The 15,419-nt window shown below is 35.4% G+C and overlaps 1 protein-coding gene across 1 annotated transcript in view; it reads right to left on the bottom strand.

Annotated features, from left to right (window-relative positions):
- Positions 1-14,359, bottom strand: part of DNAAF6 (dynein axonemal assembly factor 6) — a 59,318-nt gene extending 44,959 nt beyond the window's left edge. The window contains exons 1-4 of the mRNA XM_036271682.1: positions 14,297-14,359; positions 8,330-8,485; positions 4,068-4,140; positions 755-860 (exon numbers count right to left, since the gene is read on the bottom strand). Coding sequence (XP_036127575.1) covers positions 755-860; positions 4,068-4,140; positions 8,330-8,482 — 332 coding nt within the window. The 5' untranslated portion in view covers positions 8,483-8,485; positions 14,297-14,359. The remainder of the gene's footprint in view (positions 1-754; positions 861-4,067; positions 4,141-8,329; positions 8,486-14,296) is intronic.
- Positions 14,360-15,419: the final 1,060 nt, after the last annotated feature.

Genomic DNA, 15,419 nt, shown 5'->3' with positions numbered 1-15,419 from the left:
TGTTCTTTCTACATAATATCAAACAACAGAAAAAGTGAGAGTTTATTCAAATTTGGAGCTTATCACATAGAGATATTTGACATTTATTAGACAATATGACAAATGAGTGACTTAATTCTTATCTTTCATGTGGATGTGTGTATTCTGTATAAACATGACATGAAATTTACTTTCTTCATTATTAAGATGTAGACTGAAGTGTTTTCTATGAGGTCTATAATTTTTTACATTGTTTATTTTAAAGCTGGATATTTCTTTGCAGTTAATTATCTAAGTCTCCTACTGATTCTATTTTTCGAACTGACTTAGAAGATAGAAGGATAGGGTGTTTGAATCATTGGACACAGTTTTATAGTCATAGTCAATGTGGAACATTGAGTAATTAAAAGCATATCTTTCACATATAAACATGGTATAATAATTTAGTTTGTATGAATGTTTATAATTGAATAGGCTATTTTCTTCCTGTTAGTTCCACATTATACAAGAAACTGACATTAAATGTAAATTTATAATGTAAAAAACTGTGTTTTTTATTTTTTGTTAGATAATAAATAAAAGGAAAGTCTTATGTTTTATTGTTTGTTTCTGCGTTAGAAGGAAAAAATAATTACACGTGCCTTCTGTGTGTCACTGTAGTTTTATCTTTTATGTGGTAGAAGTCACTTTTATGAATCTTGTCAAAAATAGAATGGTATCAGATGACACATCTTGTTTAAACCCTTAAAAATATTCCAGGCATCATTTGACTTACTCTGGTATTTCTCTAGCATCCCACTTGTCAGTGTGCTCTGATCCTTCTGGAACTTCTTCTGAATTCCAAATGGTCTCACTAGTTTCATCACTGGTTTGAGTGATGACTGTAAAGAAAGAGAAGATAAAGCTGAACTGTTGCCAATTTTCCCCTGAAAAATCACACCTGTTCTTAACACTCAGTTTGAGATCATTGGAGTAAAACGTTTTCTATTTGTGATCTCTAGATTGATTTTGGGTTTTAAAAAACCCTAAATCAATAACAACTGATTAAATAGTTTAATAAGCTTGGCAGGTGTGGCTAAGTGGTTGAGCATCGACCCATACACCCAGAGGTGGCTGGTTCGATTCCTGGTCAGGGCATATGCCTAGGTTGTGGGCCAGATCCCCAGTGAGGGGCATGCAGGAAGCAGTCATTGATGTTCTCCCTCATTGATGCGTCTCTCTTTCTCCCTCTCCCTTCCTCTCTTTCTAAAAGCAATAAAGAAAAAGAATTTTAAAAATAGTTTAATAAATACACAACCAATATATTGTAGAATTGTAATAATAATTGTAAAAATTTGAAAAAGACATTTAAGCAAATAGAATAAAATAAAATAATCTACAATCTAACTGCCCAGAGATAATGAATGATATCATTCAGATATATAGCTTCCTATCTCTCTCTCTCTCTCTCTCTCCCCTCCCTCCCTCCGCCCCTTCCTCCTTCTCTCTCTCTCCTTCTTTCTTTCTCTTTCATATATATGAATACATACACACATCTAATAACATAATATATATGTAATATATAAAATAACATTGTATATATAATATAATATATATGCAACACACATTTTTCCCAAAACATAAATACAATCATGTGTAAAATATTTTTATATAAAAGAACAAATTAAACAATCACTTTGATTTAGGTAGTAATGTCTTATCTTGCATTGCATTTTACTATATAAAAGCTCTTTGATACATTTTTCTCTTTTTAAATATGTTTTTATTAACTTTTTAGAGATACAGGAAGAGAGCGAGATAGAAACATTTAAGTGAGAGAGATATATCGATTGACTGCCTCCCGCACACCCCTACTAGGGATTGAGCCTGCAGTCCGGACATGTGCCCTGACCGGGAATTGAACTGGGATCTCCCAGTCAATGGGATGATGGTCAATCCACTGAGCAACACCAGTTGGGCTCTTTGATACATTTTTCATTTAATTATAAAATAATTCTTAAAATATACTATCAATTAAAAATAACCTAAAATGCTTATTTTTTAATCCAGTATTTTCTTCATGTACATATGGGATTTAAAGAAACTCTCTATCAATTATGTAGAACTGAGCATGTGCCTAGGTTTCTACATGTCTTTAAATGTTTAAATGTAAATAGCCATGTGAAACCCAGCTTACATTTGTTCCAACTATTAGGTCAGCAAATTGAGTCAGATTAGATGTGCAACATTATCTGGAGTCCTTTTAAGCATCTTTAGCAAATGCACCTGATTGTCAGGTTTTTAATTTTTTGAAATTATCTGCTTCTGTCTAGTATGGGCTTTGTAAAGCCTAATTACAGAGTTATAACATAACACTTTACATATGACTAATTATTCTCAGAATTGAGAGATTATTAGATCTATATTATTAAAAATACAGACAGCACAGAAGTATATCCAAACTTAAACTAGTCTTCCATGTAGTGAATGTCTCTTGAATGAGGAAAATGAACTCTTGAGTATTTGAGCAATAATAACTGAAATTTTAAAATCATCCCCTCAGACCTCATTTTTATCCATTATTTAATTTTTTTCATACAAAAACTTTTACAATTAGATAAATTGATTAGAGAACTTTACTTCCTTTCCTTGCCCAACTTCTGGTAACTGTGATTATGACCAACAGAATTAGAGCCTTCTATAGTTTTTAAGAATATATATTAAAAAGCCTGAAACACCAATCAGAAAGAATACATGCACCCCTATGTTCAGGGGCACATGCCCAGGTTGCTGGCTGGATCCCCAGTACGGGGCATGCAGGGGGCAGCCAATCGATGCTTCTCTCTCATTGATGTTTCTAGCTCTTTCTTCCTTCCTCTCTAAAAAAATCAATAAAAACATATATTTCAAAAAGCTACGATACATATTTACACAATGGAATACTATGCAGTTGAAAGAAAGAAAGATCCCTTACACTTTGAGCTTACCCTTTGAGACAACATAGAGGGAACTGGAGAGTGTTGTGTTAAGAGAAACAAGCCAGTCAGAGAAAGACAAGTACCACATGATCTCACTTATTTGAGAAATATAATGAACACAATAAGCTGACGAACACAATAGATCCAGGGACATGGAAGTAGGGAACAGACTGACAAACCTCCGAGGGATGGAGGGTGGGAAGGGTAAGAAGAGACGAACCAAAGAACTTATATGCATAGATGCATAACCAATGGACACAGACAACAGTGCAATGAAGGCAGGGGTGGGGTGGGGTTGGGGAGGGGAGCAGGGAGGAGGGAGTCAATGGGGGGCAAAGGAAGGACATTGGTGATACTTTCAAAAATAGAGATAAATTAAATCTAAAAATAAAAAACGTTTTTGTTAAAAAAGATGGAGGGTGTCAATGGAGGGAAAGAAAAAACATCTGTAACAAAATTAATTAATTAATTAATTTAAAAAGATGTATAAAATGTTCAGCTCTGTAAACAATGTATAGGCCAAATGCTGGGAATGCACCCAAATATACTTATTTCAGTTTATTGAAACTATGACTATATAAGTCACCCCATGGGCTTTAATTTGTAAGCATTTCAATATAAGATAAAATTATGTATTTTTTTTTTCCTGCAAAAGACTGTCAGCTTAATGGGGGCAGCGACCTTTTCTATTTTGATTTCTATTGTAATCTCAGAGATGATCCTGCCTGGTACATAATAGACTCTCAATAAATATATTGAATAAAATAATGAATAAATTCTGTGAAATTGCCAGAATATAGCAGGTTAGAATGTGAAGAGGCTAAGCACCTTGGTAACTAGACTCCAAGTAGTAAGTTATTTAACCCTACATGACTTTGTTGGTTTTATCTCAAGAAATATACCAAAATGTGAATAACTCAAGGTAAATTAATTTTCACTACTATAAACACAACTTACCTGCAACAGTAGAGTAAAAGCAGCATCTTTATATGTAAATGACTTCATCATTTCCACAATTATTTGAGGTCATCTTTAATAAGTGCTAATGTTAGTATTATTCTCCATATAATTTTGTTCTCAAAAAAATATTGTACTAATTATTTGGCCTATACACTTTATTAAATAACTTACCTTTATGCTCTTCTAGTTTTGGTGGTCCAATATCCCCAGGACCCATGGCTCCGATCGCAGATAAACAATTAGCCTTGGAAGAAGAAAAAAGTTCAACTTTTTGCGTTACTTGTCTAATGTATGCGACCAGTAGTGCTTTAAATTAATAAACTTTCCATCTAAAATTTAATTGAGTTTTGCAGTTTAATTACCCATAGTTGTTATACAACAGAAAGTCAGATGATGTCAAGTATTATTTTGAATGTGTTTTTCTTGTCTTTCAAAAAGTATTTGGTTTAATAGACTCTAAGGTAGAATTTATCTTTGAATAGACCAAATCCTCAGTTCCAGCTCACTGAATTATGGATTTCAGGGGACAGGGGAATAAGCCACATTCATCTCTTTGAAGGTCATAACCAAGTGTTAGTATCAGAGCATCGACATTTCTGGTTTTGGCAGTATCTGGTCAGAGTTAGGTAGGGGATAGAAGTATGGGAAAGTGTTGTTGCCATTTTATACTCACCTGAGGATGTGTTTATTTATTTTACAGAGAGAGAAAGGGAGGGAGGGAGGGTGAAAGGGGGAGAGAGAGAGAGAGAGAGAAAGAGAGAGACATCAATCAGCTGCCTCCCATGTATGCCCAAACAGTGATCGAACCCACAACCTAGGTATGTGCCCTGACCAGGAATGGAACCCACATTGATGTATGGTGTATGGGCTGATGCTCCAATCAACTGAGCCACCAGGGCTGGGAAAGTTTTATAAAAATAAAAATAAACCACTAACTGGAGTCTAAGTATTTAGACATCAAATGACTCATTCAAAAGTCCTGATTTCAGTTTTTACTTCTTTTCCACTGGGTGTATGAAACACTGCTTCACCCCACCACTTCATATTACTGAACTAGTGAATTCAAACAGCAATCCCAAATTAATAGTGTTTAATAAGTGCTGAACCACTATAGTCTTCATACAAGGTCAAGCTTATTTTGCCATATTCTGCATAAGCATACATACTCCCCAGGACTGCCTCTGATGCACCAGTAAAAGAACAGCTTTCCTTTTTCATATTAGCATAACACTTATTATGCCATAATTGTAGTGGCAACCACTTCACTGGTCCCTCTCAGGGTTTCTTTTATATTTGAAGAAAATGCCTCCCTTTTCTTTTTCTTTCTTTCTTTTTTTTTTTTTTACTAATTGTTCTTGTTGATGTCACATTCTGCATTCCAATTCACTCCACTGCTGGCAGTCAAAAAATTCTTATCTTCTTGGATCTTGGCAAACAAGCACCTCTAGCTGTTCTTTTTCAGGCCCCTATACTAGTTTCCCAAGACTTAAGACATGTATGAAAGTTCTAATGTCCTGTTCGGGCAAGAGAATTAAAGTCGTGCTTGAAAGCTGGTGGAAAAGCTCACCTGAGTCTTTTTATGCTAAACTATTCTGACAGTTATAAATCAGAAATTAATTTATAACATGTCAACAGTTTCTGAAACAGTAACTATTCCTTTCCAAAAGGTGTTTCAAAAGTGTTATATATGTGGTTAAACTGTTACAGACATTTTAATATGAAAATCCCAAGAAAATATTCTGTACACTTTTTTTTTCTTTTTAAGCACTAAGGTCATATAAACTTGTAGTGCTTTTCTTAAATTATTAATCACTGGAATACTAATAGTCAATCAGGGTAAAACATTTCTTGGAACATGAGGACCTCTTGTTTTGCTGAGTGCCTCCTTCCATGAAAAAATTAAAATCTGTAGAAATAAAAATGAACATTTCTGACAAAAATTGGTATGCTCTCCATCGAGAGTAATAATTGGATCAGTATATAAAATCATAGGGGAGTTTCAGTTTATTAACTTAATGAAAATAAATGATTAAAAATGTTCAAGTGAAAAGATGGATCAGGGTAATAAAAACATTAAAAACCACCTGGCAACTCTTTTCTATAAGACTATCATGTCAGCCTTTACTGTGAATCCATGTCAAATTATCTGAACAATTTATCATTACAATTTATGCCACTTTGCAATATGTAAGAGATTGAGGACATCCTTGTTACAATGTCTGTGAAGAGTAGTGAACAGTATTACCCGCAATTTTTAAGATCCTCTTAAGTTAAAAACAAACGAAGGAACAAACAGCAGTCATACTCTCTTCCCAATCTCCCAGATTCTTCACAACTCATGGTAGGGATAGTATAAATGAAACAATGTGTATGCAACAGTGCTAATGCTATTTTCAGAGAGTGTATTTTAAAAAAACTCATCACTCTTCTGCAACCGGTGTGGCTCAGTGTATTGAGCATCATCCCACAGACTGCGAGATCTTGGCTGGATTCCCAGTCAGGGCACATGCCTGGGTTGCAGTCTCCAGTGGGGGCTGTGGAGAGCCAGTCAATAGAAGTAGCTCTCTCACATCGATGTTTCCATCTCTCTCTCCCTTCCTCTCTCTCTAAAAAATCAATACAAACATATGAAACAACGACAACAACAAAGAAAAACACACATCACACTTGTTTGTAATCATTCTACAGTTCCCAAGATTAATACATGTGGGTGGGGGGAATATGTTTCTCTCCTGGAAAATTTAATAATTCATTAAAAACATGAATTATTCTCCTATTGCTCTGATAATCTAATTCTATATCCCTCTAATGACATTTGTACTGAGGTGTCTGAATGACCAATTATCTCAAAATTGCTTATAGCCCAGATATACAGAATAATACATTATCATAGTAATTTTCTTCTACCAATTGTACAATTTGGTAAAATGGTCCTAGGCTCTCTATTCTCAATAGGCTATCATCTTTAGCTGAGAAATACCTCTAGTTGTAAATAAACACCTTCAAACTTAAGCATCAAAGGGAACCGTCTTTGTTACCAAGATATTTCCGTTATCTCTGAATCTGTTCCAAATACAAGTTCCCCTTCCCTTTGTTCAAGAGCACTGTTTTTCAAACACTTAATATACTTCTTGTAGCTGACATAATGCCACATTTTCCAGCATATATTATTCTATTTCAGCTAAGGAAGCAAAAATGAGCTTGCCTTATCAACTTCATTGATACCTACTCCTAACTTTTTCTCCTGTATCTTATATGTTGTATATATTCAATATGTTATTAACATCTTGATTTTTCTTCATTTTGGGACTCTACTAAGACTTTTCCCTTACTCAAATTTCTTGGTTCCTGATCCTGGCTCCATTGCATGTCTTAGTTGATTCTATGGTGTTCCACCTAAGCTCTTCCCGAAAAGTGGAAGCTAAATCTAGTGTCATTCTTAGCCACTAAATTTGCTGCCTCTTTAGATTATACTTGTTTTTCCACACTATGGCAAAAAAAAGAATTTTGGGAGGAGCAAACTGATACGCATATTCATTGGAGATGGTTTGTTGATGGTAAACTAGTCACAATAATAAAAAAGCTTTATTAAAATAAGTGAAAGAAAATAGATATATTCTGCTACAGAATGAGATTTCTGCCCCAAATTATGTTTGACTTAAGTAGTCTGTTAGCCCAGCCAAGTTTTGCTGATATTTAAGGAGTAGAAGAACGAAGAATGGGGTGAGGAGAGGATTACATAAAAGTATTATGATTATACTGGGAATATTGGCAGTGACGGTGGAGTGGCCAAAGGTTAGCTCATAGAACTCTCCTATTCAAAATAAAGCCCATCATATTGCTGCAGGCTTCGCTGGGGTTACCAGTTCTGACCTCAAATGCTATTCAACTATGTAAGTACATTCCACAGCTCTACATGACCATGCACCCAGAGGCCTATTTTAGTAGGCTGCAGATAATTCTTCCCCTTATTTGGCTCAAAATATTTTCTGTTCTGCTTTCATCTATAGACAAATAAAAAAGAATAAAAGGGCTGGATTTGGGTGGCATAATTAATATTGTCTAGTTGAAATTATTTATTTCATAGAAATACTGTCTAGGCTTTAAAATCCTAGCTATCACACTTTGTAATGGTTGTCAAGCATTGTTTGGCCATAAATATAAATGACAAACACTTTGAAATGTGGCTATTGCTACCATAGTTACAGAACAATTTTTCCTATTTAGCATTCAGGTAGTTTCGAAAAAATTACAATTACATTTGCTAGAAATGTACTATAGGTTTTACTCTAATACGTAATCAGCCCTACAGCCACCTGCAAATGTATAAAATGACATATCCTTACTCCCACAGCAAGGTTGGAACAAGTTGTTCAAATACAGTTTCACAGCATATGTCAGCAAAACTAATTCATCTATAAGTATACAACCACCTGTTCGGACTCAAACGCATCCTCTTCTTCAGGATAAAGTAGCTTAGAGAGGGCTTGCAGAGTTGAAACTGAAGAAATAGTTTCAGTTTCCATATTGTCTAATTCCATGTTTTCAGTTTCTATATATTCAGGTTCCATATTTTCCAATTCCATATTCTGAGGAAGAAAATAATCATGAAGAGGTATCTTAGTTTTCTATTTTATTTAAGATATAAAGTTTTTATTATCATATATACTTTCTTTCCCTGGGTCACTCCATTATTTCCTGTTCTTCCTTGAAAATCCTTATAAAGTTCTTCAGATATATATGTATTTTACTGAATAACAGACTGAGGGTGACAAGTAAAGTCAAGTATTCAGTTTACTTCACTAAAACTTCATGCTCAATTTAACAAGCATTTATTGAACACCTACTATAGTGGTTCTCGGGTTTTAGTGTGCTTAAGAATTATCTGGGGAGTTGGTTAAAAACACAGATTATTAGGCCTACCTCCAGAGAAAGTGGATTCGGTATCATATTAAATGTATATCATTATTTAGAAACATATTTGTGTAGACTACCTTTTTATCTGTCTCATGTATGCTGTATAGGCTGTATATTTCATTTAGGGAACTAAAAAGAATGTTTCTAGCAGGGTATGACTCAAAGAACTTATTTCACACTTCTGCCTCAGGTAGGCTTGTACCTTTTGCTTTATTTAAAATTTTAATTAACCGTAAATGATACCTAGCATTATATTTCCATTTGAGAATGTAAATAGGTTGGTTCAATGACTTTAGTAAAAGTTCACACAAAATAAATTGTTTTTCTGATTATAGTAGTGATACTGTATAAGACTATTGTGGACTTTCTAGGAAATAATTAATTAAAAGTATAAATAAGTAAATTACAACTACCTATAATCCTACTAACCAGACATCAGTCTTTTAAATAATCTCTACAGTTATATTTGGAGTAGGAATTCAGGATTTTAAAAACCTTGGAAGTGTCAGACTTTAATAACTATTCTGAATAAAGACTGTAAAATTAGGCTTATTGTTAGTGATTTAGGCATAAATATAATAGAAATCTGTTCTACATTTCTGCTGATATTTTAAACATTATTTTATAAAATTAATTAACAGGAAATATTACTTTAGTGCTTTTATTAAATGACCCACTAAAATTTTTGCATTATGCTTAGAACAGGAATACAGAAGGGATTCTCAAATGTGTACTGCTGTAATCGCTTGTCAAAATCAATCTGCATGCAGATAGTGCTTTCAAACCTTCAGCCTCATTATTTTTTACCATTATTTTAATTTTATTTTTTAAATATAAAACTGATTTTAATGATTATAGAAGACCTCAAGAATATGAAACAGATGTTAAATTGCCCTGTACATCCAACATAAAGACAGTATATCAGTGGTTAAGAGTAAGGACTCTACAGTCATGCTGCCTAGATTTGTTATCTATCATTTACTTCCTAGCTCTGTGACTTTTGGCACATCATTTAAGCTCTCAAAACCTCATTTTCCTTTTCTATAAAATGAAAATAATAGTAGCGCTACCTCATAGGGTTGTTAGAAGGATGTAAAAGAGCTTGGAACAGTGCCTGGCACATATTAAGCACTTAACATATATTAGCTATTATTGGTCCTTTAAAAATTTAATTTTTCTAGGCATGAATATCACTTCTAACAATTATGTTGAATAAGTTAATGATAAAACTCATTATATAGGAAACTCATTAATTTGGAAAAGATGAAAAAAGAGGTAATAAAACTATATCCTCTCACAGTATGGTCTGGTAGTCCATTATAGAAATGAATAATTGACACAAATTAAACAAAGAGGCTCCTGTTTATATTTTAAAAGTCCTAGTTGATTAAGCGTTCATTAAATGTTTATTTAACATTAAAAGCAAAAAGTTTGAAACATTTTCTAATTTTGACAATGAAAGGGGAAAATGGATCCAAATATCAGATGCAATGATAAAATTAGCATTTTGAGTTGAGATTATACAGTGAGACTTTTAAAAACAAATACAGCAGAAATTGTTTCAACAGTTCCGCATTACCTACCTTATAAATTTTTGTGATGTCATTTTATGCAACGTATGTGAAAGAATTTGCTAAATTATGAAAACTTATGTAGAAATATTATTGTCTGGCACATAGTGCCAACACCCACAGATATTTGATGATGAGGCTTGTGAGAGTTCAATGGTGAGCTGCTGAGAGGGGAATAAACTGAAACCAGTAGAGCTAACCTAGAAGAAGGGTATTCAGAATTCCCAAATATAGTGTCTGAGATAGAAATCAGAACTGCTATTCATGCGTACTCATCTGCTAGGCAGGAACATGGCAACAGGGAGTTAGGGGATGTGAGCAGTGCTTCACAGCAGGAAGGTTGAATAGTTGAGGTTACAGGGAGGCCTACTCAGGGTGAAGTGGCTCCCTGATTCATAGGTAGGGGTATAGGAGGCAGGGTCCAGTTCTTGAGAACTGTGGGGGAGTTGGCAGCTAAATGAAGGTTTAGAATAGGGTAGGGCTCAAAGTCACAGCTGGAAAAGAAAAAATGAACCAAGCCTTGCATTAGAGGCTTTCTCATGTCACCTGGGCAACCACAGTACAGGTTACAAAGAAAGCCTATGCTTCAGTGGGTACACTGGATACTGGATTTAAGGAAAGCAGATTAATTTTAAATTCACATTCTGGAAAGGAGCTCTGGTCTGGTTCTCATTTGATGAGAGGCAGGGCAGCATGGACAGGGGAAAACTATATATCTGTAGGCTAAATGTCTTCAATAACTGGAGTTGGCATGTCGTCAGCAGTCAATGAATACTGAATTAAGCATGATTAAATTCATACAAATGTTATATTAAAAGTAGTCACCTTGGGAGGTTATATACATTGATGTAAATTATACTATCAATGCTCAAAAAATATTTTGAAATTGCCTTCATATGTATCACCAATAAAATAAGTATCATTATGGTTTCACTCAGTTTGATTACAAATCAGGTTTCTCTCTGAGTAATTTCTAGATATATCTAGATATCACATCTACTTTCAAAATATGAAGATTTGTTACTATGAGGATATTCAAAAGAATGCACTAAGTCCTCAAGGCAATTTTAAAAGAGTAGTTTCAAAATAATTTGAGCAGTAACAAGAGCATTAGAATAAGTGGATAGACTTCCAAAGTGATTGCTTTGAAGAGGATGCCACTTCTTGGGATGTATATGTTTGAATGTGTTTGTTAAACAAATCATTCACAATAATTTATAGTAACTATATATCTGAAGCATATTATGAATTGGACTTTTTAAATTCCAAGTTATACTGGCATAAAATAGTATAGATTCATATTAAGCTAAATTGGAGTGAAAATATAATTGGCAATTTAACAAAAATAATTGTATTAAATCAACTGTAATAATAATCTGTAAACACAAAACAAATCATGACAAGTTTGCTGATATTGTATTTAGAGAAACAAAAGAATCACCAATACTTTGTAAATAGCTAAATATTTCAAAGAAAAAACAATAATGTGAATTTTTGAAAAAAGTATTCCAAATTAAATGGAAATGAAGATTCTACTAGCTTTTTTTAGAAGTCTAACAAATTATGAATAATTTACTAAAATTTATTAAAGTATATTAAAGCTCATTTGACACAAACAGATAACATTGAAAAAACTAAAGCAAGATGTCTTTATATCAACTGTGCAGTATTATTTATTTATAGGGCTGTTATTGGTAAACCTGATATATATTAAGTTCATCTTGAGCCTCACAATCAAAGTCCTTCAGGATATAACCCCAACCTAATTTTATGCCCTTCCCTTCTATAATTCTCTTACATGTAATCTGCATTCATTTAAAAACTGAACTGCTTATTGAATATATCCTATACTTTTCTACCCTTGTACCTCGAAATATATTCTTCCTTTTGTCTTGGCTACTCAGGTACTATAGTATAGGGTTGAAAATATATTCTTTCAGACACAATGCTCACGTTTGAATCTGGCATTGCCACTTAAATAGGCCAAGAATAAATTTAAACCAAGAAAAATTTAAGTAGGGTTTCATTAGAAAATATATATTGCTAAATCTTTTATTTGAGATTTGATTATTTAGAAAATAAATTTTCTAGGTGCTTTATTTTTGTCTCACTCTCCTTTGCTGGGCCAATTCTAATGAAAATCAGTTCTAGACAAGCCTTTGATTTTCCTATATCCACCTGAGCCTTTACGGCCTTCATAGACAGAGATGTGTTTGGGGGACCTCTCTTGGTACTAGTCACAATAAGCTAAAGAGAAAGACGCTCCAAAACCGGTTCATTACCAAAACATAGGGACAAGATAAACTCAAACACGATAGCTCCCAATCCATGGCACTGAAGCAATATCAGTAACTTGTTTGTGAGGGCTGGGGTCTTGCTTTCTATTTTATTTGCCTCCATTCACATTGTCAAAAGGGAAGGCTGTTTGACTTGAACTAATTGGAGAGAAGTATAGGTTGAATTAGTGAAAATTAATTTTTAGACTACATAGAAAGTAATGATATTTTATTAATTTAACTATATATAGTAAATAAAATCAGAATAATAAAGGATCAGCAAATAGTGTCCTTTGGGAACTTGTTTAATAGGTAAACCTATACCCCTTCATAAAATACTATTTATAGCTGAATGATTTCAAAGTATGCAAAATCCATTTACTCTCTTAAATAAATTTAGCATTTATTTTGCACTTTATTTATATAATGCCTTATTTAGCAACACCTGTATTAAATTTATTCTGAAAACACAAAAGTAAACATCATCTATGCCTATGTCTGAATTAAATTATAATTTAATGGAAGATGATTTTGAAACTACCTGAAATTTTTCATAAACCTAAAGGTCAAGAAATGAGCCTCTTTTGATTTAATATTTCCTCTCTCTATTTATTCGTTATTTTAGCCAAACGTAACACACTTGTCAATAACTTTTTCCTGTTTCTCTGTTTTACTCTTATACTCCACCTCTATCTAAAAGGGAGTTGAGACAGAAAATTTTCCGTCGGTATTTTGAAAATTTTTCCTCAAGTCAAGAGGCCTGTTTTCTTCATTTGTTTACGAAATAGTCTCTGTCTTGAATCCTTTCACAACACAAAACTCTTAGGAGAAATGATCCCTACCTCTCTCGTCAAATTCGTTTCTCTCCCCTTACTCAAATTTCATTTTGTGATACAATTTCTCACCTGATGACAGCGACCTACTTTCCCAATTAGCCCTTGATGAGTAGCAGGTTTGGCAGGTACAATTTGTCTTTATATGGTACGCTCCAGTCCACTAAGTGTGGACTGATTGCGTATCACTCTTCAAAGGATCTATCTGATCAAGGTCCGTTGGAACCCTCAGGCCACCGCTTTTTATGTTCTCACACACAGAACATTGTCTAAGTAGCAAGTGGCACAGGTCAAATTTTTTAGTTAGAACAGTGTTATCCCCCTTAAAAAATATATCCCAGTCAAGGAGTGCTGGTCCAGGATAAATCATGCCTATACGTGTAAAACAAGGTACAGTGGCTGCTCTCACTTGGAGCACCCAAATCTACCCATAAGAAAACGTAGTTTTCACTCTCAATTTAGTGTTACAATTATAAGTGCGTAAGTGGTGTGAAGGAGTTGGGCAGCCTGCCCTTGTTCACTTTGGCTATCTGACATTCGATCCACATCCATCCTCTGTAGGTAAAACTGCCCTCTCTCTAACTCACACCCTGATAGACTGAGTTTTAGTAAAGCTTCTTGATTAGAGTGTCTAGGGCAGGAGAATTTAGGGTCTGTTCTATCATCTGCGACTTGTGGCTTTTTTTGAGGGTGGGGGGAGTATTTCTCAGCATTGTAAGTATCTAGAGTCTTCCCTACTTTCTCTGATAGCCACAGTATCTGAGAACCCCTTATTTCCCCCACGTAAGGTATGGGTTCCTCACCTGGGTCAGTTTTTGGGTCGCTGGCTAGGCTCCGAAAACGGCCCAGAGCTCTGTGTATCTCTGTTGCCTGGGTAACAACTTTGTTTCCCCCGCCCCCTCCCACCCACCACCTCTGGGTTCCCGCTTGACTTTCTGGCCAATCATAGAAGAGTCTTCTTTAAAACAATGCCAAAATCAACCAATCCGAGCGCGTGCCAGTCAGGGTCAACGGCTGCCCTGTTCATTTAGTTAGGTCTACCAGCTAGCCCCGGTCATGGCAGCGTCACTCTAGCGGCTGCTCATCCTCTGTGGTGTCCGGTTCTTTCCGGCCCCAGTATGTCCCAGCCCGCCCCTCTGGCCGCTACCCAATTACTTTGGGACCCTGATAGTGATCAGCAGCCGCGCTAGCCAATAAGGTTAAGTTTGCGGGGTTTTCATTTGTCTTGGTCATCCGCTGGCTCGCTCTTCGTTAAACTTTTTCCACACATAAATTCCAGCTCTGACAACTCCAGAGCAGCGGGAGCGGAAGTGTAGGCTCGGTGGTTCTGGGGTTCGGAGGTTTTGCTGCGGCTCTACTCGCGCTCCCCACGCTCCCCTCTCTGCCCCGTAACAGAGACAGGAGTTGTGGTTCAGTCCCACCTCAGCGTTCGTGTGTGTAGAGTGGGATTGGGCTTTTCCTCGTGGCTGTTGTGGGCAAGCTTTCTGGGTCCAGACCCGCAGTAGGAGCACCCCTTTGGCCGCCGCATGGGTCCTGTTAGGCACCAGCTGGAGCTCTCCGTAGCCCCCACTTCCGGGGTCATTGCGGGACCTGGTGCCCCGTTTTCCCTCCTTAGAGTTGAGGAGATACGCAGTGTGCCGCCGACTTGCCACAGCTTGGCGATCTGAGTATCCTCACTGCGTTTAGAGGTACAGTTGTGACCCTGGGTTCCCATAGACTCCGTGGTTTTGTTTTAAACAAAGAGAAAAAAAGAGATAGCTCAGTACATTTCTGTGTTATTCGGAACTGGTTAGCTGTGTTCGCTGATGGGGCTCTACATTCATTATTTGAGTCTTGTAACAAGGAGAGAGAGAAAGTTTGTAACGGATGGTTACTTTTGGTTATTCAGGGTTTGGAATTCGATAATGAATTAAGTAAACTGCTTTC

This window comes from Molossus molossus, unplaced genomic scaffold, assembly GCF_014108415.1.
Source record: "Molossus molossus isolate mMolMol1 unplaced genomic scaffold, mMolMol1.p scaffold_m16_p_2, whole genome shotgun sequence".
NCBI lineage: Eukaryota > Metazoa > Chordata > Mammalia > Chiroptera > Molossidae > Molossus > Molossus molossus.
The sequence above is the reverse complement of the archived record's forward strand: the minus strand, read 5'-3'. Positions and strand labels throughout refer to the sequence as shown.